The following is a 23,692-nucleotide window of genomic DNA, read 5'->3' as shown; positions in this document are numbered from 1 at the left end:
GTGTCATTACTGCCGACGTGAATTACAATCTTACCAAATTTACGCTTAGCCTTAGCCAGCAGTTTCAAATTTCCTTCAGTGTCGCCTGCTCTGGCCCCCGGAAGACAATTGATTATGGTTGCTGGTGTTGCTAACTTCACATTTCTCAAAACAGAGTCGCCAATAACCAGAGTTTGATCCTCGGCGGGTGTGTTGTCGAGTGGGGAAAAACGGTTAGAAATGTGAACAGGTTGGCGGTGTACACGGGGCTTCTGTTTAGGGCTACGCTTCCTCCTCACAGTCACCCAGTCGGCCTGCTTTCCCGGCTGCTAGGGATCTGCCAGAGGGAAACTAACGGCGGCTAAGCTACCTTGGTCTGCACCGACTACAGGGGCCTGGCTAGCTGTAGAATTTTCCACGGTGCGGAGCCGAGTCTCCAATTCGCCCAGCCTGGTCTCCAAAGCTACGAATAAGCTACACTTATTACAAGTACCATTACCGCTAAAGGAGGCCGAGGAATAACTAAACATTTCACACCCAGAGCAGAAAAGTGCGGGAGAGACAGGAGAAGCCGCCATGCTAAATCGGCTAAGAGCTAGTAGCTGCGCTAAGCTAGCGGATTCCTAAAAACACACAAAGTGAATAATGTGTAAATAATTTAGAGGTGATTCAGCAGAGGGAGTGCTTTAGTTAAGGCACGTGAAGATTACACTGTGAAACAAATCGTTATCTAGGTAACTAGATCAATCTAACTGCGCAGCTTAAACAGCTAACAGATACAGCAAAACACCGCTGTGCTCCGGAACAGGAAGTGATACAATACCGCAGTGAGAGCCAACCACTAGTAGAGGCAAGCAAGAGCAAGTCAAACTTTCTGCTTTTTTAGGGTTTACAAACTTTTTTGACCTTTAAACTTTACCAGCAAAAAAATGTTATCGGACTGAAAGTTATGGGAACTAAATTTATCAGAAGATAATTGGTCCAATGATGGTTTTAAAACTTATCTGAAAAGCTAATCCGATAGAAAAACATTAGCTTCGATAATTATCTGCTGTCGGATCAGCTGAACTGTGCCCACCACTGTTTCTTGTTATTTAACCAGTATGCACAGCAGCACCCCCTCCCCAAAAAAGGGTTTCAAATACTATAAATTTCTTGTTATGAGTGCTATAATACAACAGGAAGAGCTGAAGGGAAATGACTAAAAATGCATTTATCAGAATGCAGGAAATGCACTCATAAATGTGGCACAGGATGAAAAAGCCCTAAAAATGTTGTTTTTGCATGAAGCTGCCGTCTTTCTGTTTCTTATCTGTAGAACTGCCCGGTGCACCGTCAAACTTGATCATCTCCAACATCAGCCCGCGGACTGCTACCTTGAAGTTCCAGCGCGGTGCTGACGGAAAGACTGCCATATCACAGTGGATCGTGGAAGGGCAGGTGTGTGTTGTGCTGTGTGTGTATGTGTGTGTCATTTGTAGCACCTGATCAACATGAAAGAAAACATGAAAGAAAGAAAAGAAAAGAAAGAGGAAAAACAATTTCTATCATTCTGATTTTATACATGTGAAGGTAGCGAAGGAGGACGGAGGGGAGGAAGCGTGGAGAGTTCTCTACCGAAAAGACAACCAGCCGGATGCAGACGCACTTGAGATCCCCAATCTCACTCCGTTCACCAAATACAGGTGAGGCTGGAACACACTGCATCTCCCACGCTCACAAACACTTCACTCTCTTACAGCTTCTGCAGTGTCGCAACACTCGAGTGAAGTTAGAGAAATCGCACAGACGCACACAGACAGTTCCATCTGAGACTTTTCTGTTTGTCAGCACCTTCACAGCTGCTGCATGCAGATCCTTATTACCCTCCTGCAACCAATTCGAGAGAGGTGGGGGGGGGGGGAGTGTGAGGTGAGAGCAGTGATGGAGAAAGGTGCTGAGAAACTGGGAAGAGCAGCACAGAGTGTTAGACAGAAGACATGGCACAGGGATAAGATACGGTTAGAATTATAAATAAAGTGTGTGTGTGGGGGGGGAGTTCTGCTCGGGTTCCATGAGGAGTCTGCAGTTTGTGAATGTGACATGTCGTCGGTCAGAACAGCTGCAACTGTTTCTTCTCTCTCTTATACGACAGCTGCGTACTTCATCTGACAGACTGTTCAGATTGTGTGAAAGAGATGGAAGCCCTTGTCTTCCAGCTCTGACATTTCAACAGCCTCGTCTGTCTCGTGTATTGATTGGCCAAGTGTACAGTGACATCTGAAGCTGTGCACATTTTTACATTCTACCACTATGTGCGTAGTACGTATGTTGGAAATAATGTCATCGTGCTGTCAGCATGCATGGCTGTGTGTGCAGACACGTTCCTGTGAACTCGGTAAGTCAGTAACAATATGTGGTCGACACTTCTTCCTCACACCACAGGTACCCACTGAGGAGGAGGTGAGCTGATTAGAGTGTCGAGCTGTTCGGTGCATATATTTGCATGTTAATGTGGATAAAGTGTTGTTTTCTTGTGGTTGTTGTTTGTTTTTTGTTTTGTTTTTTCTTAAAAATTTAAAGCTAGAGGAGCTCGTGTTGAATGGGGAGTTAAATGTTTGAGTGGAGGAAAATCCACCAAACCTTTAAAAAGTTAAAGGGGAAAAGAGCTCTTCTGGTGCACTCTGAACATGACCTTTTTGTATTTGTTATTTTGTACCATGGAATTGCATTGTTTTAAGCCAGAAAAAAAAACAAAACTGTTGTGCAGCTTCTTGTTTAAAGTCAGCTGCCACTGTATAGAAATTTCAAGATGTCAGCGTTGTATTAACATGAAATCCAAGATGATGTCTTATCCTGCTGCTGATTGACGGGAATAAACATCACCAAAGCACAGCGTACGTGTGTCAAATGTACGTTCCACTTTGTAGAAATTAAGAGTTTCAGACACAATTGAAGGACAAAACGCATTAATCATGTTTTGATTTTGAATGACATGTTTGTTTGACAGATATGACTCATTTCTTTTCTTCCCTGTCAAAACTCATCCTATGGCGTTGTGTATAAGTGAAGGCTATAACACAATGCTCATTTCAAAGTTATACATTTTTAATGGGCATTTCAGGCTTTTTTGAGAACCAATTCTGATTCTGTTTGACTGTGTTTTGCTGTCACCAGGTTCCGGATGCAACAGGTCAACATCGTGGGGTCTAGTCCCCTGAGTGCCCCCTCCAGAATCATTCAAACCTTACAGGCAGCCCCTGACACACACCCCTCCAGCCTCACCCTGGTGTCTACCACACAGACCAGCGTCCGCTTCCAGTGGAAGGTACGAGAGAACACAGTACACCTTTTTTTAGGGATGCACACCAGATACCAGTCTGGAGCTATCATCAGCTTTTGCAAACTCCAGAGACAACGCAACAGAAGGGGAATGACAACCAACAGATTTTAAAGTGTTTGATTCTGTTTCATTCAGCAGTTCCGCTGGCAGTGCTCTGTCTTTGGCCAGCACATAGTGTTATTGCTTGTTGTTTTTGTTCACTTGTTCTCATTACATCGGCCAGTGACTCAGTTTCTCCACGTCAGTTTTGTTTCACATCAATCAGGGTTTTCTTTAAAGTGTAAAATAGAATAGAAGAAGAATAGAACAGAGTAAAATATTCTCATTGTACAGAGGGGAATTACAATGAAATTGGGGGCGCTCCCACTAGCTACTGTACACCTTATACAACACAAAGAACCAATTGTTTAAATATGAAATATGTACTGTACACTGATATATATATATATATATATATATATATATATATATATATATATATATATATATATATATATATATGCACCCCTGATAATTTTCATGATTTTCCTTTATAAATAATTGGGTGTCTGGATCAGAAATGTCAGTTAAATATATCATATAGCAGATGAACACACTGATATTTGAGAAGTGAAATAAAGTTTCTAGTATTTACAGAAAGTGTGCAATAATTATTTAAACAAAATTAGGCAGGTGCATACATTTGGGCACCCTTGGCATTTTATTGATTTGAATACTTTTAGCACTAATTATTGGAACACAGATTTGGTTTGGTAAGCTCATTGACCTTTGACCTCCTTACACAGGTGAATCTAATCATGAGAAAGGGTATTTAAGGTGGCCATCTGCAAATGTTTCCCCTCTTTGCATCTCTTCTACTGAGTGGCAACATGGGAGACTCTAAACAACTCTCAAATGACCTGAAAACAAAGATTGTTCAACATCAAGGTTTAGGGGAAGGATATAAAAAGTTATCTCAGAGATTTCAGCTGTCAGTTTCCACTGTGAGGAACATAGTGAGGAAATGGAAGACCACAGGCACAGTACTAGTTAAGGCCCGAAGTGGCAGGCCAAGAACACTGGAGCACAAAAGCCAGTGCCGTTAAGGTGCTAAGGGCAGGAGGAGGTATGCTGGGTTGTTTGTTGTCTCGTTGGGGGGGGGTGTTTATGGTAGTAGGTCTGTGAGTACTGAGCCCTCTACTGTTTGCCCTGTACAACTACAGAGTGTGTGTGTGTTGTGTGTGTGTGTGTGCACGTGTGTCCATGGGTGTTTGCAGTACGTATGGCCCAGGGGATGAAGCAGTTTGTCAGCCTGCTGTTGTGGGACTTTGTTGACCTGTAGATTCTCCCGGAGGGCAACAGGTCAAACAAGGGGTGAGCAGGGTGTCGGGTCTCCTGTGATGGCCTTAGTTTTCCTCAGGCAGCAGTATGTGCGATGGTTTCAAGGATGGGCAGAGGGCAGCCGATGATCTTTTGGGCAGTGTTTGACCCTCTGTACCGCCTTCCTGTCTTTGGCTGTGGGGCCCCGTGTACCACACACCCAGACAGTATGTCAGTATGCTTTCCACCGAGTAGTGATAGAAGGCCGTCAGCAGCTTTGTGTCCGTGTTGTTCTTCCTGAGGACATGCAAGAAGTGTAGCCACTGCTGAGCCTTCTTAACCAGAGCCCTGATGTTGGATGTCCAGGAGTGGTCTGCGGAGATCTGGGTGCTCAGAAAACTGAAGATGGTGAGAGTTTTCACCTGTTTGCCATTTATGAGGGGCGGAAGGGGAGCGGCCCTGTCTGTTTTTCCTGAAGTCCTTGATGAGTTCTTTTTTCTCATGAACATTCAGCGTCAGGTTATCCTCTGCGCACCAGATTTTCTCCACCTCAGCCCTGTACGCTGTCTCGTTCCCATCCCAGATGAGTCCAACTACTGTGGTATCATCCGCATATTTTATAATGCAGTTGGTTGGGTGGGTTGGAGAGCAGTTGTAGATGTACAGCGCATACAGTAGAGGGCTCAACGCAGCCTTGAGGAGAACCAGTGTTGAGTGTGAGTGTGGAGGAGTGGTGGGAGCTGAATCTGACAGACTGTGGGCAGCTGTTCAGAGAGGGGAATCTGTAATTTGAGCAGTTTGGTGATGAGGATGTCTGGTGTGATGGTGTTAAATGCTGAGCTGCTAACATAGCTCTTCTTGTTCTACAAGTGGCTCAGCATTGTATGGGGAGTGACGGCGTCCTCTGTGGAACAGTTTGCCCTGTAAACAAACTGGTGGGGGACGAGGGACACATACTGCATTATGTCTGATTGGGACAATACCGCTGTGAAGCATGTCCAGTCAATATTAGAACTTCAGAACACGCTTGCAGGATATGGGGGCATCTGTGTGTGTGTGTGTGTGTGTGTGTGTGTGTGTGTGTGTGTGTGTGTGTGTGTGTGTGTGTGTGTGTGTGTGTGTGTGTGTGTGTGTGTGTGCGCGCGCATCAGGACTTTTCATAAGAGTTGGCATCAGTACAGTCACTGACTTATTAATGCAGTTTTTTAATGGGACTGTAATCCTGTAATCGTCACCTCCTGGTTATCTTTTCAACATTCTGTCATTGTGAACACTGGACTGCACATGGTCGTTTAGCTGCAACATTCTGTGCTGTGCTTTGTTCTATTTTGTTACTATGACCATAGCAAATTATCACCCTACTGAATCTGGTCTGCTTGATGTTTCGTCCTATAATGAAACCACTGGGGGGGGGTTCCTGAACACTGTCACCAGTATACTTACTCATGGTGTCGATAAAGTCTATACCTTGCTAGGGCTTAGTGTCTTGAGGTGACTTATGATTTGGCGCTGTATAAATAAATGTAATTCAAATTTCAATGTTTGTGAGTTCATAGTGATCAGTCATAGTATGTATAATTTAATGATCATTTTGGGCATTACTGAATAAGTAATGTATCAAAATCTGTTTCTTTCATTGGAGCTGCACACTGTTCCATCAGAAATACACCAAAAGTGGAAACAGGCGATTTGAAAATGAGCTGCATGTGAGTGATGTGAGGTTTTTTGCTCACGTATGCAGTTTACACAGACTCATCAGACAAACTGGCTGCAGATCGGCTCCCGTGGCCATTCCAGAGCTGTTATTGCAGTGGATGCACTGCTGAACTACAGAAAGAGTTACTCTGGAAAGCATTTAAACCTCGTTTCATATTTCAACACTTTGGTGTGAAGCTGATTTGACCAGTGATGTTTTTGTGTTGTTGTTTGTGTGTGTGTGTGTTATACTGGTGTGACTGTGCCCTCACTGTGAGCAGGACTTCGCAGGTTCAGCAAAGGACACGGCATATAATCAGTGTCTCTCCTGGTTATCGTCACTAACACTAATCTATGACATTTCCCATTCACTGTGCAGACTGCTAGCAGCACAAAATGCAATGTAATTTTCCCCTGACTGTCTTTTTACTTTTGCTGCACTTTCTGCCCCTCTCTCTTTTACTTGTTCTTCCCTTCTTCTATGATAACATAAATGGAGAAGCGTGTATTTTCTGTTTGAGGCTTGAAATAAGAAAAAGAGTCTGTCACATCACACATACACACCGAGGCTTTAAAGTGTACCTGTGCAGCATGATAATGGGATTTTATACACAAGGGCGCAATTTAGAACTAGAAATTGGGGACAAAGTGCGAGGCCTGCAGGGCCGAAGCCCATAGGCCGGGAGTCTGGGGGCTTCTGTTATGTGTCGACGCGGGTTGAGGAGCGGACCTGCGTCTGACGGAACCCAGCGCTAAAATTACCAGAAAGCGGTTCCAATAACAAAACAATTTATTTTTCCACCCTCTGGTGCATAACAAAGTGTATGAACAAAAGATGCGTCAGTCTGGTGGAGTGAAGGCTGGCACGCTCTCCAGCGCCTAAAAGGATCGAAGCCCGGCGCTTCTGGACCCACGTTTACCGCCAAACACCCCCAGGTGGACACGACAAACCGACTCTCTGCGAAGGATAGAAAAGGTGAGGTAAGTCAGCAGCTACAACCAATATCCTTCAAAAGGCACACACTATCAGCAACACATTCAGGTCTGTATTTAAGCTTTATGTAAATGAGCAGCTTCTCACAACAGGTGGAGGATCACCAGTCCGCACGCCACGGCAGTGAGAAGCGAGCTGCACAATTCTCATCACAATTCAAATATACTGCATAACAAAATACCAAGTTACTATCAACAATTAGTCAAACAATTAATTACCTCTGATGTGTGCTGACAGCATGTGTCCCTCACCCTTCCTCCTTCACAGGCACGATGTGTCAAACCCAGGCGCGGTCCTCAGCGTCTCACAAACGAACATCACAAGGTCGAGTTCCCGGCAATTCTGCTTGAATCACACATGGCTTAAATGCAGAACGCCATCTCATTATCTGCTTCAGCTGAAAGTCTTTAAGGTTGCACGTGAGCACCATCCACAGGTGCTGCACATAACGTTGATGAGGGTGAAGGACTGTTCTGCCAGCACCTTCTCCATAGACAATAAATCAGTTTGCATACCACCTGGAGAGCAAAGAAAAGAAAAGAACACCAACATATCCAGCCACACCCCCCCAACACACAACAGCTTCTTTAGGCCCCCAGAAGCCAACGGTTTCTAGATAAGCTCAGATGCATTCTGAGCATCCAGAACAGTAATTTTAATGTTTTGAGACCATAAATTGGACACCATTTGACTTATGCAATTTGAAACTGTGGATATAAGTACTTTATTCTGAGAATAGCCAGCATTGATTTTATTAACATCCTGGTGTAAATAATTTATCACATGTGTAGAACTCAAAAAGAATGATAGGTTGAGTTTTCATTAAAAAACAACTGCAATGTTGATACTTATGTGTAGACACTAGTCCCTAGAGGCAACTGTTTTTGGTTTCATATCTGGGCAAATGCAGTCCCAGAAAATTCTGAATGTGACAAACAAGAAACAGGTGTTGTCAATGCTGCTAAAAATACAAACTTGCAGAAACAAAGATACTATTCTGACAAGGTTTTGCACATAAGACTGACATGGTTTGCACATAAGACTGGCATAGCATGTTTCAAGTACACACATATATGTCAGAAGGTGGGGGGGGGACATACCATATTCTGTCCCCCCTGGTTGAAAAGGTGGGGGGGACATGCCCCCCCCATCCCCCACCAAATTGCGCCTATGTTTATACATATTAAAGAATGGTACACATCAGACTAACTAAAATTCTTGTTTCCAGAAGAGGTGAATTTTGATCGTATTGGTGATATAAGATGACAAATCTTTTATTTAATACGAAGGAACAAATTTATATTTGTTCAGAAGAAAGTTATTTCAGTGTCTTAAATGGTAAAATAATCAAAAGAGACCTTTAATGTTGTTTCTTTTTCCGAACTTGTTTGTTGAGTCATCATGGTTCTTCTGACCTGTCTATAGAAAAACTGCATTCAGAAGTCAGTATTTTAATAAAGAATATGTTGATTTCTTGACATGCATTCCATGTTGAAAAAATTGCTGATGATACAGATTTAAAATTGCTCAACTCAATGAGCTTGCAGTACCGGTAAGCTGTTTTTAATGAAAATCACACAAGAATGTTTTGAAATCTATTTCATCAGAGCCTTTCTGTAAAACTCAAGATGCATCCCTCACCATATGGCTGCCAACTTCATATACAGATTAGGACAAAATTTTAGCCCCCCATTTTCAACACAGCATTTCTAAATGTCCTAGTTTTCATTTTGGATGTTTACACTACTTTACTTTGCACACAGAAACAAAGTTATTTCACAAAAACCAAAAACTACCAGGGTCAAATTTATTTGCCCCCCCCCGATGCTAATACTCTGTTGTGTTTCCTTTTTGCTCGATAACAACCTGCAGTCATTTGTTGTAGTCTTCAACAAGTCTCAGACATGTCGCCAGACAAATCCCAGCCATTCTTCTTTGGTGAATATCTCAAGCTTCTCCAGATTTGATTGTCTTCTGGCATGGACATTGGTCTTCAGTTCACCCCACAGATTTTCAATAGAATTCAAGGCCAATCAGTAATGTTCACGTTGTCTTCTGGAGGTTGTTCTTCACTAGGAGCGGTGTGTGTTTTGGCTCATTGTCGTGTTAGAAGACAACGTGATGACTCGCACCCAGTTTTGCTGCTCACTGCTTGAGGTTTTCTTTCAAAATCTTTACATATCCTTCTTTCTTCATGATTCCTTCCACCTTGAGGAGTTTCCTGGTTCCAGGCGCACTGGAAGCACTGCATGTTTCATTGTGGGGACGGTGTTCTTTGGGTTGTACACCTCTCCGTTCTTTCTCCAAACATAACACTAGGATGTCTCTATGGCCAAAGAGTTTAAATTTTGTCTCATCTGACCAAAGGACACGTTTCCAGTATGCATAAACTTTCTCCAGGTTGTCCTTAGTATTTTCAGTCTGGGTTGAAGGTGTCTCTCCTACAGAAGTGGAGTTTTCTTGGTCTGCAACCTTGCAGTCCAGTCCACTCCAGGACTCTAGCGATTGTCTTCTTTGAGACTTGGCATCTTTCACCTCCTACCTCTGCCAAGCTTGTTTTGTACTGTGTGACTCTCTTTGAATTTCTTAATGATACTTCTCACTCCAGTGGAAACTCTGTTGGAAACACTGTGATAACGTTGTATATCCTTCTGCTGTTTTGTGAGCATGAAAAATTATTTTTCTCAAATATGAACTGATTCCTTTTGGTTTTGGCATGATGGTTTCTCAGGTGACAGATCAAACGCTTACTGAAGTATTTCTGCTGTTTGTACATCGGAACATAACACTCAATTTTAACTTGATCTTGCAAGTTTTGAGCACTACAAAGTTAAAGCACATCATTACCCAACAGTGGCTTGTGCTGTGGTTCAACAAAAAGGTCAGATCTTTTCAGGGGGGCAAGTAATTTAGATCCTGGTAGTTTTTGTGAAATAATTTTGTTTCTGTGTGCAAAGTAAAATAATATAAGCATCCAAAGTAAAACAAGGATGTTTAGAAATGCTGTGTTGAAGAAGCACTTGGGGAAATTTTGAAAAATACATTAAATTTCATCGGGGCTAATAATTTTGTCCTCATCTGTAGATTAGTAAGTGCCACAAACACAGGGTATCAGGATCTTATTTTACTGTCATCCGGAGCTATGTGAAACATAATCATCAGAATGGTTTTTACTTAAGGCTATTATTCTAAGCTTCATATTAAGGGTAATAAAGCTAATGTGGCATTCTGTATTATGAGTGCTAAATGCTCAGCTGAGTTAAATCACTCGGGTATTTAAAATGGCAGCGTGTTTCACTTTTCTTATCTGTTGTCTGAGACACAGCAACTGCTGTGCAATAAAATTTTAAAATCTGCAGTGGAATCATATTTTATGGGCAAAGTGAACTTACTTCTGATCTGATGTGGGACAGTGAATAACGACTGGATGTGGCTGTAATGTACAATGACATGATGGGTTACTGGTAGAATAGAAAGGATAGGTGAAGGAGAAAAAGTAGCTCCATCAAGATCCTGTATTTTTGTGAGTGTCTGAGCAACAGCTAGTGTGACATGCATCATAATGCGCAGAGGTGCACTTGTTTTTTTTTTCCAACTGGGACTGAAGTGACTGTCTGAATCTTGTAGTAAAAACTCCACAGTGACATGGCACTTCCACAGATGTCACACCAAATACTACAAATCAGAGAAGCACTCATTAGAGACACCCAGCACCTTCTCAAATTTGTTTTCCTGGGTCTGTGCCTTTATTCACATCTGTTCCAGCATTTATAGGGTTTCTTGTCCAAGCTGCTGTGACTTTAGTGAAAATCAGACCATTATTTTTTTGAGTAATCCTAATGACAAGACAACAAACCTTATTGTGTCAAAAACCACTTAATCCCCTTTCACACCAGGCCAACGTAGAGTTGTGTAATGTGGCGCACCAACTACGCCGATCTTATGCAGCCCTATGTGGCAATACGCTGAGGGACACAAAGGGGTCCCTGAAATGGATGCAAAAAATTAAACATTTAATTTTTTCGTTTAATTTTTGCGTCCCTCAAAAAATTAAATGTTTAACTTTTTCAAGGACATTCGGTGTAGAGCACTGCATCCAGTGCTCTACGTCCATCTATGCAACACTCCGCTACTGTTTGCAAGTCTGTGTAACACTGCACTACTGTACACCATTCCTCTGCAATTATACGCTACCCTACGCCAGTCCGGCAAAAAATCATTTTAGGTTTTTTATCAGTACATACTTGCATTGCTGGATTTTATTCATCCCGCTGGACTCTGCTGAACTTTTCTGGGAGTGAAGCTTTAAAACACCAGAAGAAGAAGGGGTGGGCCAAAGCTTCCCCCGTCGCGCAACATACGCAGCACAATGCAACTCTACGCAGGCCCGGTGTGAAAGGGGTTTAAGCCAGTAAGTCTCACAGCCCTTCTTACTCCTCAAATATCCAAAAACAATACGCCTGTGGACACTCAAACAACAGTATTTTATGATTTATTAGACTGGCATCCTGTGCAGAGAGTGAAGCAACACTCATTGGTTCTGGGTGGATTTGTGATCCTGAAATTGAAACATCCAAAAAACATGGACCACCTTGACTGGTGAGGGTTTAATATTTTGGGTTTATGGATGTAGGCTAAATTTCAGTAGTTTGTCCTAACAATAAAGGGTATGATGGTACCCCCAGCCAGTACCTCTATTCCTCCAATCTCTCTTTGACCACTATCACCTCACTGTTGCCAACATCATAGTTCCACTCAGCAGGTGCCATGCCCTGATTGAACTGACTGTGGTGGTGAGGAGACAGGAACTGGTGGCTGTGGTGGTGTGGATTGTATTGCTGGGGTGAGGTGGGCTAGCCGATTAGGGAATGCTGTAGGTTTTGAACAAAGCTGGGTTACCTGGGCTGCCATTGCTTGGTTTTGGTCACTGAGGGCTCTGAGTTGTTGCTCATTTTGTCCTAATAGTGTTCCTTGAAAGGAAAGCTACTAGTTAACGGGGTCTGCCCCTGCTTAGTCCACAATGTTGACTAGATCTTTCTGTCACAAATGAGACTCAGGGAGGTGGACTCAAGTGCAGAAGCAGTGGATTAAAATACAGAAAGGTTATTGGCAATGGGGATTTTGCTGGCGTTCACAGGAGTAAATGCTGAGGCACAGAAGGAGAAGGCACTTGTGGTCTGGAGGGAGGTCAGGAGCACAGTAGCCAGGGCCAAGTGGAGCCAGTGGAGCTGGTGGTGGCAGGAAACTAAAAATTCAATTTATTTTATTTGCATAGCATCTAATCACAACAAAGCTGCCTCAAGGTGCTTCACATGAATAAAGTCTAACCTTACCAATCCCTCTGAGCAAGCACACAGGCAACAGTGGTAAGGGAAAAAAGCAAGGATTGACAGGGTTACAGCAAAACACAGAAACACTAACTGAAAATGTTAGAGACAGAGTTTGACAGAGTTTTAGGCCACGTTACCACACAGAGGAATGCAAGGATCTGGCGAGGATAGTGTGAAGAGCCGGGGTTGAAATACTGTGAGGAGTGATTAGTTGCAGGTGTTGCAGCTGCCACAGGTGTGCCCAATAATCAGCTGCCCTGGCAAAACATGGAGTGAAGGTAGAGCACAGCCACAGAGCCCAATCACAACACACTCCCTCTGTGCTCTGAGCTTTTCTGCCTCCTGTTTACATTCTTGGTCTGGCTGCATGTACCCATTTAGCGCATGAGATTTCTGCACGTGCATGTTTCATTCACGTAGTTCCTGCCCTGTGAAACCGCTGCACCTGCCCCTGTTTATAAAGAGGCAGCAGTACTCGCTACTCAGTGCATAGCTATTGAATTTTACTCAAGATGATACTCCATCCATCCATCCATTTTCTTCCGCTTCATCCGAGGTCGGGTCGCGGGGGCAGCAGCTCAAGCAAAGCCACCCAGACCTCCCGATCCACACACACCTCCCCCAGCTCCTCCGGGGGAACCCTGCGGTGTTCCCAAGCCAGCTGCTAGACGTAGTCCCTCCTCTTACCGAGAACATGGTTGGGTTAGAATCCACATACATTTGATTTTTCCCACATGGAAAGCCATGGCTCAAACTGCTGTTCATTAACTTGTTGCAGATGAGGGGGGGCTTGAGGAGGAGTGGCTGAGGAGGGAATTTTTGTTTATTGTGAAATCTGGTGCAAGTGCAAAATCTCGAGGCAGAAAAATCATACTTTATGCTGCAATCACTCACTAAAGACATATAATCATCCTCTTATCTTGCAGTAAATGCTTCATTTTTGTTGTTTAACTTCATTAATTTGGGCAGTGGAGACAGTTATGATGACTTCATTGGTAGATTGGTTGTTGTACTATAGAGTACAATTTGTAATTATTTACAATAGAGTAAATAGAATCCATTGGTGACTGATGAATTGTGCTGTTGTGTCAGTACTGACATGAATGCATGCAGAAAAAGGATAAAGCGCTCACTTGTCTCCCCCCCCCCCCTTGTCCGGCAGCCTCTCCTTGAATCCCAGTACAACAGCAGTCCAGACAATGTGGGGTATCGATTACGTCTGTGGAGGACACATCGTCCGGAAGAGTACAGGACCCAGGAGGTGGAGGGAGTAGGGCAGGTGGCAAGAAAGATCAGTGAGGCCACTGTAGAGGATCTGGATCCCTGGACGCAGTACCAAGTTCAGATACAGGCCTACAATTCCATTGGAGCAGGACCATGGAGCAGTGCTGTCCCTGCACACACCACAGAATCTGGTAAATACGCTCCCATTTACTATTTCAAAGTGCCCTTATCCAATAGGGCTGTGTGGCAGATATTGTAGCGGGGCCTGAAAAGAGAGATGGATGAGGAATAAAGTGCTCTGATTACCTCCCTTAGTCTCCTCTCACTGTGCCACCTTTGTCTACCCTCTCGACTTAAGGCAGCAAAGAATGACAGATAGAGGGAGGGAAAAGCAGGGGGACATGATTGAGACAAAATCGAAGACTGGTTCAAAGAATGAAGTTGTGCTGAGTTTGTGTGTGTGTGTGTGTGTGTGTGTGTGTGTGTGTGTGTGTGTGTGTGTGTGTGTGTGTGTGTGTGTGTGTGTGTGTGTGTGTGTGTGTGTGTGTGTGTGTGTGTGTGTCTTCTCTAGTGCCATCTGGAGCTCCAGTGAATGTGACTGCTGAGGCAGTGAGTTCCACCAGGATCCTGCTCACATGGTCTCCGATCCCTCAGGCACAAAAGAATGGAGTCATACTTGGATATAAGGTGTGTAAAATTAAACAAAAACACACACACTCATCTTCAACTGCTTATCCAAGATCGGCTTGCAGGGGGCTGGAACCTATAAAAAACAAAACAAAACACCACACATATAAATAGTTTTACTTTGGCATTGTCACTTGACCCTCTCCACCCATTATCACTTATTCCAACACCTTCACATTCACTTTGGCTCACAGACCTGCACACAAAGCCCTGCGATAAGATGATGTAATGTTCTGTAACTGCTGGAGTTTGTTCAACCCACATTACTGCTTTTAAAAGTGCTCCACCGCAGCAAGTGGGTGTCAGAGTGTATGTTTAATTGTGTGCGTGCATATGAATAAGCTGTTAATGTTTAATTCCCTTTCAGAAAAATAATGCATTTCAGTATAATTTGTTGCAGAAAAATAGTCTGATTGCTCACTTAGGAAAATCTTGACAGGCCTTCTGTTTGGCAAGATGGTTTGTTTATTATGAGAATATTTCAAATTATAACTTTCAACAAGTTTTGCTTTAGATAAATCATTGATTTTGTTAATAAATTAAAGTATGGGCTGTAATTTAGGACAGACCTATGTGTACCATTTTATTTGTACATATTCGGAGTTGCGTCCAGTAGGGCATCTGGCATTAAACTTGTGCCAAATTATAAAATACCAGATCCCCTGTGGCAGCCCTGGACACACAAATGGGAGAAGTCAGAAGAACTTGATGATAAACATGTATACTTTTAATTATGGTGGCATCTAATTTTTAGAAACCATTCAGAAAGCATAACACTAGAATGCAAAATAATAGAAAAAAATAGAGCACAATGACTAAAATACCCTCAGCCATATGATGTTGCAGAATAAACTCAACCAATCAACCAGTCAGTCATAAACAATATTTTATTTACCTTGTAACATCATCCACAGGGGGGTGTGCGTGTGCGCATACATTATCTTTTGAAAAGACCAGAAGCTTTTGAAAAGACCTTTGACCGTGTGTGATGCGTGTGCATGCTGACGTCCACAAGATGTGTTGCAAATCACTCCAGGGACGTTATCAGGTTACAAAAACAGCGTTTTCAGTTTTAGGAGTGTGTATTTCTTGCTAGCTTTTACATAAGCAGTGGTTGCAGAGCCGATTCCACCATGTTGGATTAGCAGCCAGAGAGAGAGCAGCCAGTGTAATCACGGTGCCTCTCTACTCTGATTAGCTGTCACTGTGTCCTTCCCAGAATCCTGACACCCCCACCACCACCACCACCACCACAAAAAGCATATTTGCATGATTCATGCTGTCAGCCATATGAGCATAAAAATAGGAAACAGAATGTGACCTTTTGACCACTTAAAACAACTCAATGTTAGCCATCTTTGAACTTGTCCAAGGTCTTTGTCCCAAGAATGTTCCCTGTGAATTTGAAGACCGTGAAAGTAAAAAGTAAGTCCCTTCGGCTGCTCCCTTGTTTGCACTCAGGGTCGCCACAGTATATCCAAGGTGGATCTGCATGTTGAATTGGCACAAGTTTTACGCTGGATGCCCTTCCTGACGCAACTCCACATTACATGGAGAAATGTGGCAGGGGTGGTATTTGAACCTGGAACCTTCTGAACTGAAACCAAGCGCATTAACCACTTGGCCACCACCCCTGGGAGTGAAATTATGCTGAGCACAGAGACAGAGAGACGGATGCAAAGCCTTCGTAATACCCAATGGCCATATTTTGGCCTCAGGTAATAAGTTCATTTGCATAGTATTTTCAAAATTATACAATTAAAAGTGCTTTAACATCAACAATTGCACGTTGAAATAACCATAATTAAAAGCAGTACAAATTAGAGAAACACAAACACAGTGCCTAAGCTGTTTTACTGTACACAGTGCTGTGTATCTTCGCCAGACATACATTGTTATACTGAACACAACCTGCACAGACTTGGCTGCATGTATCAGATCATTCAAGTGTCTGTTGTTTGTAGTTTCGTTTTAATGTGGAGGAGTGTGTCCTTGTTGGAAACCACAACGTGATGCTGTCTGTTGTGGAGGATTTTAAAAAATTCTGTTGAAGTGCATGCTGTCATCATATTTTGCCTGGAGTGTCCCATTCATTGGCAGTCACACACCCCTTTTGTACATTCATGTGGTGTGGCTTGTTTTTTTGCAGGTTCTCCACCCTGCAGGAATTTATTGTAATATACTCCACTTCCCTGTTTGAATTTTAACTTCACAGATGACATTGGCCAGCTTGCCTGTATTTTTTTCTGTTCAAGCAGAGGAAAGTTCAATTTCAGAGCTAATTTGAAAACGAATGCTCCCATTAATCTGGTCTTTGTGGACAGAACGGGCTGTGAATGATACTGTGATATACACCATCACCATCTGATGCCTTTAAAATACAGTGTAACAGTCAGGTCATATTTTCCCACCACTACCCAGAGCACATCACACATCACTGTTTTCTTGTGCTCTCCTGAGGAACGCACTGAGCGACATCCCTACCATGTTAATAGAAGAGAAGCTTCTGTCAGCAGCAACTCTTCAACACCTTCTATCCTGCAGCAGACAATGAATAGTTCTGCCACCTGCCAGGCACTTCTACCGACTGCTTCTCTTTTTAGACATTTAAGAGGTGACATTTTCTTTCAAAATGATTTCAAGTTCAGCAGATGGTTCTTGGTCGTGGTGAAAAGACATGGAAAGAACAAGAAAGAGCAAATGTTGTACACATGCAATTAAATATATTAAATATATTGTAAGTGCATTGTGTACTTTTTTAGAGTAAGTTCAAGATCTAAGTTGCTGCAAATGGTAAACCTGGTAAACTTTGCATGTAGTATTTGCAAAATATGAATTGGTTTTAATTGTCCACTCATCCAGTATTATGTTCCTCAGCAGTATGCAGGTCATAAAGTCACTGTACCTGTGCATATTTGTATGTGCAGAGACTGTTATGCTTTGAACCACTGAAGGCAATGACTGGATCTTGGGATGCAGGCAGCAAACACAAGATGGTTGGGTGCAAAAGAACAGGTGTTCAGTTCTCCAGGTGACAATGATTATGCAAGAATGAACAACACTTCCAGGTGACCAAAATCCAAAATCTTCCAACAGTCAAAGTGAACAAACGATGTGAAAATCCAAAATCCTTCAGCAGTCACAGTGAACAAACAGTTGATGTGATAATCCCAAAATCCTTCAACAAAACCCAACAGTGAGAAGAACACTTACTAACAGATGACAACACTGGCACAGGATGACAGAGCGTGGATCAGGAATGATGAACAGGAAATAATTGACCAGCAGTGAGGAACCGAACGGGTGTGACTAAAATACCAAACTAAAGTAATGAGTGGCAGGTGAAACACATCATGGCAGGACAAATAACCACGTGAATACTGAATGAATACCGACAAGTAGTCAGCAGCTGCTGAATGTAACTACTAAGGTAACTGGTAATCTATCTTGGTTATGCTTAAGATTGAGTAATCAGCAAAGTAAGTTGAGTATTCTTAAAAATAACCACGTTAGATTAATACTTACTTTATTAGTTACATTTAGCAGCTGCTGAAAAGTTGTTTGCAGCTGCTAATGAAGTAATTATATAAAGTAACTGTATAATATAACTAAAGTAACTAATGAAGTAACTTTTCAAAGTTACTGTGGCAACACTAGTTAAGTGAGGAATCAGCATTTGGGTTTGCAATTATCCTGGATCATGACTGTGATCCAGGATGTCAGTGACTTCCTGGACTCAGCCATCAGACGTTTATCTGCATCAGGTGTGTTAAAATGGTAGAGACATTCATTTAAAGTGCATCCAGAAAGTATTCACAGCATTTCACCTTTTCCACATTTTGTTATGTTATAGCTTTATTCTAAAATGGATGAAATATTTTTTTTCCTCAAACATTCTACACACAACACCCCATAATGACAATGTGAAAAAGTTTTTGTTTGTTTGTTTTTTGCAAATTTATTAAAACAAAAACAAAAAAAATAAGAAATCACACGTACATAAGTGGTCTCAGCCTTTTCCGTGAAACTCAGAATTGAGTTTAGGTATATGCTGTTTCCACTGGTCATCCTTGAGATGTTTCTACAGTTTAATTGGAGTCCACCTGGGGTAAATTCAGTTGACTGGACATGATTTGGAAAGACACACACCTGTCTACTTATAAGGCCCCACAGTTGACAGTGCATGTCAAGCACAAACCAAGCATGAAGTCAAAGGAATTGTCTGTCGACCTCCGAGACAGGATTGTCTTGAGGCACAAATCTGGGAAAGGATACAGAAACATTTCTGTTGTTTTGAAGGTCCCAATGAGCACAGTGGCCTCCATCATCCATAAATGGAAGATGTTCAGATCCACCAGGACTCTTCTTAGAACTGGCTGGCCATCTAAAATGAGCGATTGGGAGAGAAGGACCTTAGTCAGGGAGGTGACCAAGAACCCGATGGTCCCTCTGTCAGAGCTCCATTCTTCTGTGGACAGAGGAGGACCTTCTAGAAGGACAACCATCTTGACCATACAGTCCTGAGTGGTAGATTGCTGCAGAGTGGCCAGACAGAAGACACTCCTTAGTAAAAGGCACATGGCAGCCCGCCTGGAGTTTGGCAAAAGGTACCTGAAGGACTCTCAGACTTGAGACTGTAATTGCTGCCAAAGGTGCATCAACAATGTATTGAGCAAAGGGTGGGAATACTTATGTACATGTGATTTTTTTTTTTTTTTTTAAGTTTTTTATTTTTAATAAATTTATAAGCAGGGTGGTGGCCAAGTGGTTAATGCACTTGGTTTCAGTGCAGAAGGTTCCGGGTTCAAATCCCACCCCTGCCACATTTCTCCATGTAATGTGGAGTTGCGTCAGGAAGGGCATCCGGCGTAAAACCTGTGCCAATTCAACATGCAGATCCATGTTGGATTTGCTGTGGCGACCCCAAGTGCAAACAACGGAGCAGCCGAAGGGACTTACTATTTTTAATAAATTTATAATAAAGTTGCAAAAATTTCAAAAATACTTTTTTATGTTCTCATTATGGGGTGTTTTTGAGGGAAAAATGAATTTACTCCATTTTGGAATAAGACTGTAACATAACAAAATGTGGAAAAAGTGAAGCGCCCTGAATACGTTCCGGATGCAGTGTACCTTGGGAGTGATATTCATGTCTCTGAGTCCTCAACTTTGAGACTGATAGATGCCTGGGAAGATCTTCTGGAATCATGAGGTCACTGGACAGAGGCATTTGGTGATGCCGATATCTTTTCTGGAAAACAAAGGTCCAAGGTTTTAGGGTTCCTGGTGCTACCTGTTTTACTGTATGGGTTTTGAGACTTGGATGCTAACCATTGACCTAATGAAGAACTCAGTGTCATTGATATGGGATTTCTTCAGAAGATCTTGGACTTTGTGTCGAATTAGCGGTTACTTGAAGAGAATAAGATGAGGACTATCACTTGAACTGTGAGGGAGTGCCAGCTATGACATTTTGACCATGTGCAATGTTTCTCTCTCTGCACACGATGCAGCGTGCAGGTGTCTGAGAGTTAAGGACCTCAGCGGCTGGAGAAGATAAAGAGGATGCCCATGCTTTACCTGGCTGCAACAGATAGATAGCTGCTTACGAGAGGTGGGCATGGATCAGTTGTCTGCCCAGATGGTTGCTGTCCTGGACTGTGGGCTGTTCTGTATGGTGTGGTGAATGCGGAGATCCGTGGCACCAGCATGTTTGGATTCATCTTTTTACTCAGGACAGAAAAGATTTAATTCTGTGCAATATTGATTCAACATGCAAATCACGTCATGGGCTAAACCGTGGCACTATATAGTTTTATGGGGCGAGCTAAAAATGCTTCATGTTGCCACTAAATATGTGAGAATGTCAGTAGAAATGTCCGATGTCACGGTGAGAATCCCTGCGGTGGTAAACATGTGCATGTTTACCTCACTAAAGATAAAGAACCTTCATAAAACCACTGATTGTGCAGGAAGCTACTTACCCTCGTCTCCTGCTCTTTCGGCGCCGCCTGTCTTCACTCAGTCATTATAAGTAGATTGTTGACAAGGAGCTCACTTCTGTTGTAACCAGAAGAAAAATTCCAGAGTTCCCTTTTCAGGATGCTTGATTCATATATTTGCATATTAATGAGAATGATTTGTTTTGTGTGCACATTAGCTCATTAACAATACATGGGCAACACTTCATACTTACACCATAGGTACCCCCAAGGGAGTAGATGATGTGAATTTAAAGGTGTTTGTTGCATATATTTGCATATTAATGCAAAACATTTTTTTCTAACAGCATTTACCTGAGAAGGCTTTGTAAGTCAGACTTCATATTTGTAAAGAATGCTACGTAAATGGACTACATTGAACCCAGATACCTCCCATTCCTCCGTTCACACACCCTCAAACTTTGTCTGAACTCGTATGCAAGGTGCTCATCAGCACACCAGGAGTAACTGAATTTGCATAAATCATTCCAACAGCAATAACCTTTCTTGTATGCATGAATCCTTTGCACAGTACGGTTATCAGATATGACTCTGTGAGACATTTGACTATTCAAGTGCTTCTTATTCTGTACTTATGACTGTATATGTGACACTTACACACTTGTGTTTCTATGTGTCTGTCCAGATCTTATACAGTGAGAAAGACTCAGTGGCGCCACCCAGTGTTGAAGTAAAAGAAGGAGAGGGGAGTACGTTGCTTGTCATTGGTGTGCTACAAAAGTACGCAGTGTACGTGCTGCAGGTCCTGGCGTACACACAGATGGGTGACGGCCCACCCAGCACGCCCATACAACTGAGGACTAAAGAGGATGGTAGCATCTCTCAAACTCTGTTTTTATTTCTTAAGTCTCATCTCTGTAGCACACTTTTTATTTTATTTTATTTTTCGCATCTGTGCTCTCAGTACAGCTTTGCTTATCTCTAGCTTTATCCCCTGGGTTTAGTTTACACCTTGAACACCCTCAACTTTGCAAATCACAAGTGCACACACACACACACACACACACACACACACATTTACTCAAAAACACACACAGAAAAGACCAAATAGTGCCATGTTTCAAAGGAATTTCACATTTCAGGATAAATAAGAACAGAGAGGTCGACGTCCAGCATTGTTTTACAAACCTCCATCCTTTTGTCAGTCGCACCCACACTCACTTTCTCACACAGTAGTGTGTGCGTGTGTGTGTGTGTGTGTGTGTGTGTGTGTGTTTGATGGCATGGAACATGCACTGTTATCAGCATGAGAGATGAGACGGTGGGAAGTTCAAACAAAAATTACATTTTCTTTCTTTTTTGTCTTTTAGAAGTGCCTCTTAAAAATGTATAAGGTGCTCATTGGTATGTGCACATGCATCTTTGAGTCTTAGTGCTTTCATCCCATCCTGTTAGAATATAAATGCTTTATGCCGAGAAGTTCTTTATTGCAGTATTGATGGAGTCCTGTTGTACATGTTGTATATAACTCCCTTGCTTCTCTTTCATGCTCCTCCTCTCGCCCCATTCCCCTCAACCCAGTTCCTGGCCCTCCTGTGAGGATGGTGTTTCCAGAAGTTCGACTTACATCAGTTAGGGTGGTGTGGCAGCCACCCACAAGCCCAAACGGTATCATATTAGGTAAGCAAAGTCCAACACCGAGTGAAATGTTCAAGTGATAATCGTGTGTTTTAGAGTTTCAGTACCAACACGCTTGGCAGTAGATTTGCACAGAACAGTCCAGGGCTCTTTCCTAGTTTCCAACTTCATAAGCACCCCCCGCCCAGACACACACACACACACACACACAGACAACCACCACCATCACGCCCACACTGGGCGGCTTATCCAGTGAGGGCTCATAAATTTAATAATGTTCATTAAGCTTGCAGCCACTACAGGACAGAAAATGTCCACTTTAAAACTACCACAGTATAAAATTAGAAATATTTTTATGGCCCTAAATTGGCAATGTAGCTACTTTCAAAATGGTTAAATGATCATGGACAGCACAGTGTGGACACCTATTAACATTGCACAAAATGTGAGGGAAATCTGCCAAAGGTTTCCTGAGGAATTGGCCAAAGAGCTGAATTGGGGGGTTATAACACACACTGGGAGACGGGCAAGCTACACTCTGGATAGTCCATCACTGGACTCACATACAGACTGTTGGATGAATCAGATGAATGCAGATACTGAGAAGAGAACTGGGCTGGGTTTGAATCCACAACCTTCTGACAGTAGCTGTATCAGCAACTCTCCCTGATAATATGATACAATATATATCTCGGCACATGCACTATAATGCGATTCAATAATGATACCTTTTTTAATAGAATGATTTGATGCAATTCAATAGAATTCTTTGTATTCTTTGTCTAAAGTAGCTGAAAGCACAGTGTAGAAGAAGTAGCCAGCTGTTATTATCATAGCTTAAATGGCATTGCATTACTTTCTGGTTGTGAATGGATATAACTACAACCCCAATTCTAGTGAAGGTGGGACATTGTGTGAAATGTAAATAAAAACAGAATACAATGATTTGCAAATCCTCTTCAAACTATATTCAATTAAATACGCCACAAAGACAAAATATTTAATATTCAAACTGATAAACTTTTTTGTTTTTGTGCAAATATTTGCTCATTTTGAAATGGATGCCTGCAACACGTTTAAAAAAAAGTTGGGACAGTGGTATGTTTACCACTGTGTTACATCACCTTTCCTTCTAACAACACTCAATAAGCTTTTTACACAATGTCCCAACTTCATTGGAATTGGGGTTGTACTAACAAATTGTGGACCAAATGTAAAGTAGTTCAAATGGGTACATTTACCCGTTATACCTCCTAGCACTGTCACACATACTGATCTTGTTTTTCCCTCGCAGAATTAACATTCCTTTGAGCAGTCTCAAGAGAACCTTGTGCCAACCTTTGAGCTATTAGGAGAGTTTGAACATACGGATATAGGAGTGAAATCAAATTAACTCAACCAATTTTTGAAGCATCGACAAGTTGATAGTATATTTACATCTATTCAGGCATCCATGTATTGCTGTAGTTGTATTTATATTTAAAATAGATTTTCAATTCGATTCAGTTCAGTTGTTACACCCCTACTGTTTGGAATTCACAAATATCACAGTACAACAAAAAATTTTAATTCAGTTTTTGTC

At 42.3% G+C, this 23,692-nt stretch overlaps 1 protein-coding gene across 3 annotated transcripts in view; it reads left to right on the top strand.

Moving 5' to 3' along the window:
• The window catches only part of LOC117527072 (protein sidekick-1-like), a 747,725-nt gene that overhangs the window by 643,881 nt on the left and 80,152 nt on the right, over positions 1 to 23,692 (top strand). For all 3 annotated transcript variants that reach the window (XM_034189250.1, XM_034189251.1, XM_034189252.1), the window contains 7 exons: positions 1,298 to 1,419; positions 1,552 to 1,664; positions 3,136 to 3,286; positions 13,782 to 14,034; positions 14,415 to 14,530; positions 21,158 to 21,344; positions 22,054 to 22,152. In XM_034189250.1, the coding sequence (XP_034045141.1) occupies positions 1,298 to 1,419; positions 1,552 to 1,664; positions 3,136 to 3,286; positions 13,782 to 14,034; positions 14,415 to 14,530; positions 21,158 to 21,344; positions 22,054 to 22,152 (1,041 nt within the window). The remainder of the gene's footprint in view (positions 1 to 1,297; positions 1,420 to 1,551; positions 1,665 to 3,135; positions 3,287 to 13,781; positions 14,035 to 14,414; positions 14,531 to 21,157; positions 21,345 to 22,053; positions 22,153 to 23,692) is intronic.

This window comes from Thalassophryne amazonica, chromosome 15, assembly GCF_902500255.1.
Source record: "Thalassophryne amazonica chromosome 15, fThaAma1.1, whole genome shotgun sequence".
In the NCBI taxonomy this organism is placed as follows: domain Eukaryota; kingdom Metazoa; phylum Chordata; class Actinopteri; order Batrachoidiformes; family Batrachoididae; genus Thalassophryne; species Thalassophryne amazonica.
This window is presented reverse-complemented; position numbering and strand designations above follow the sequence as displayed.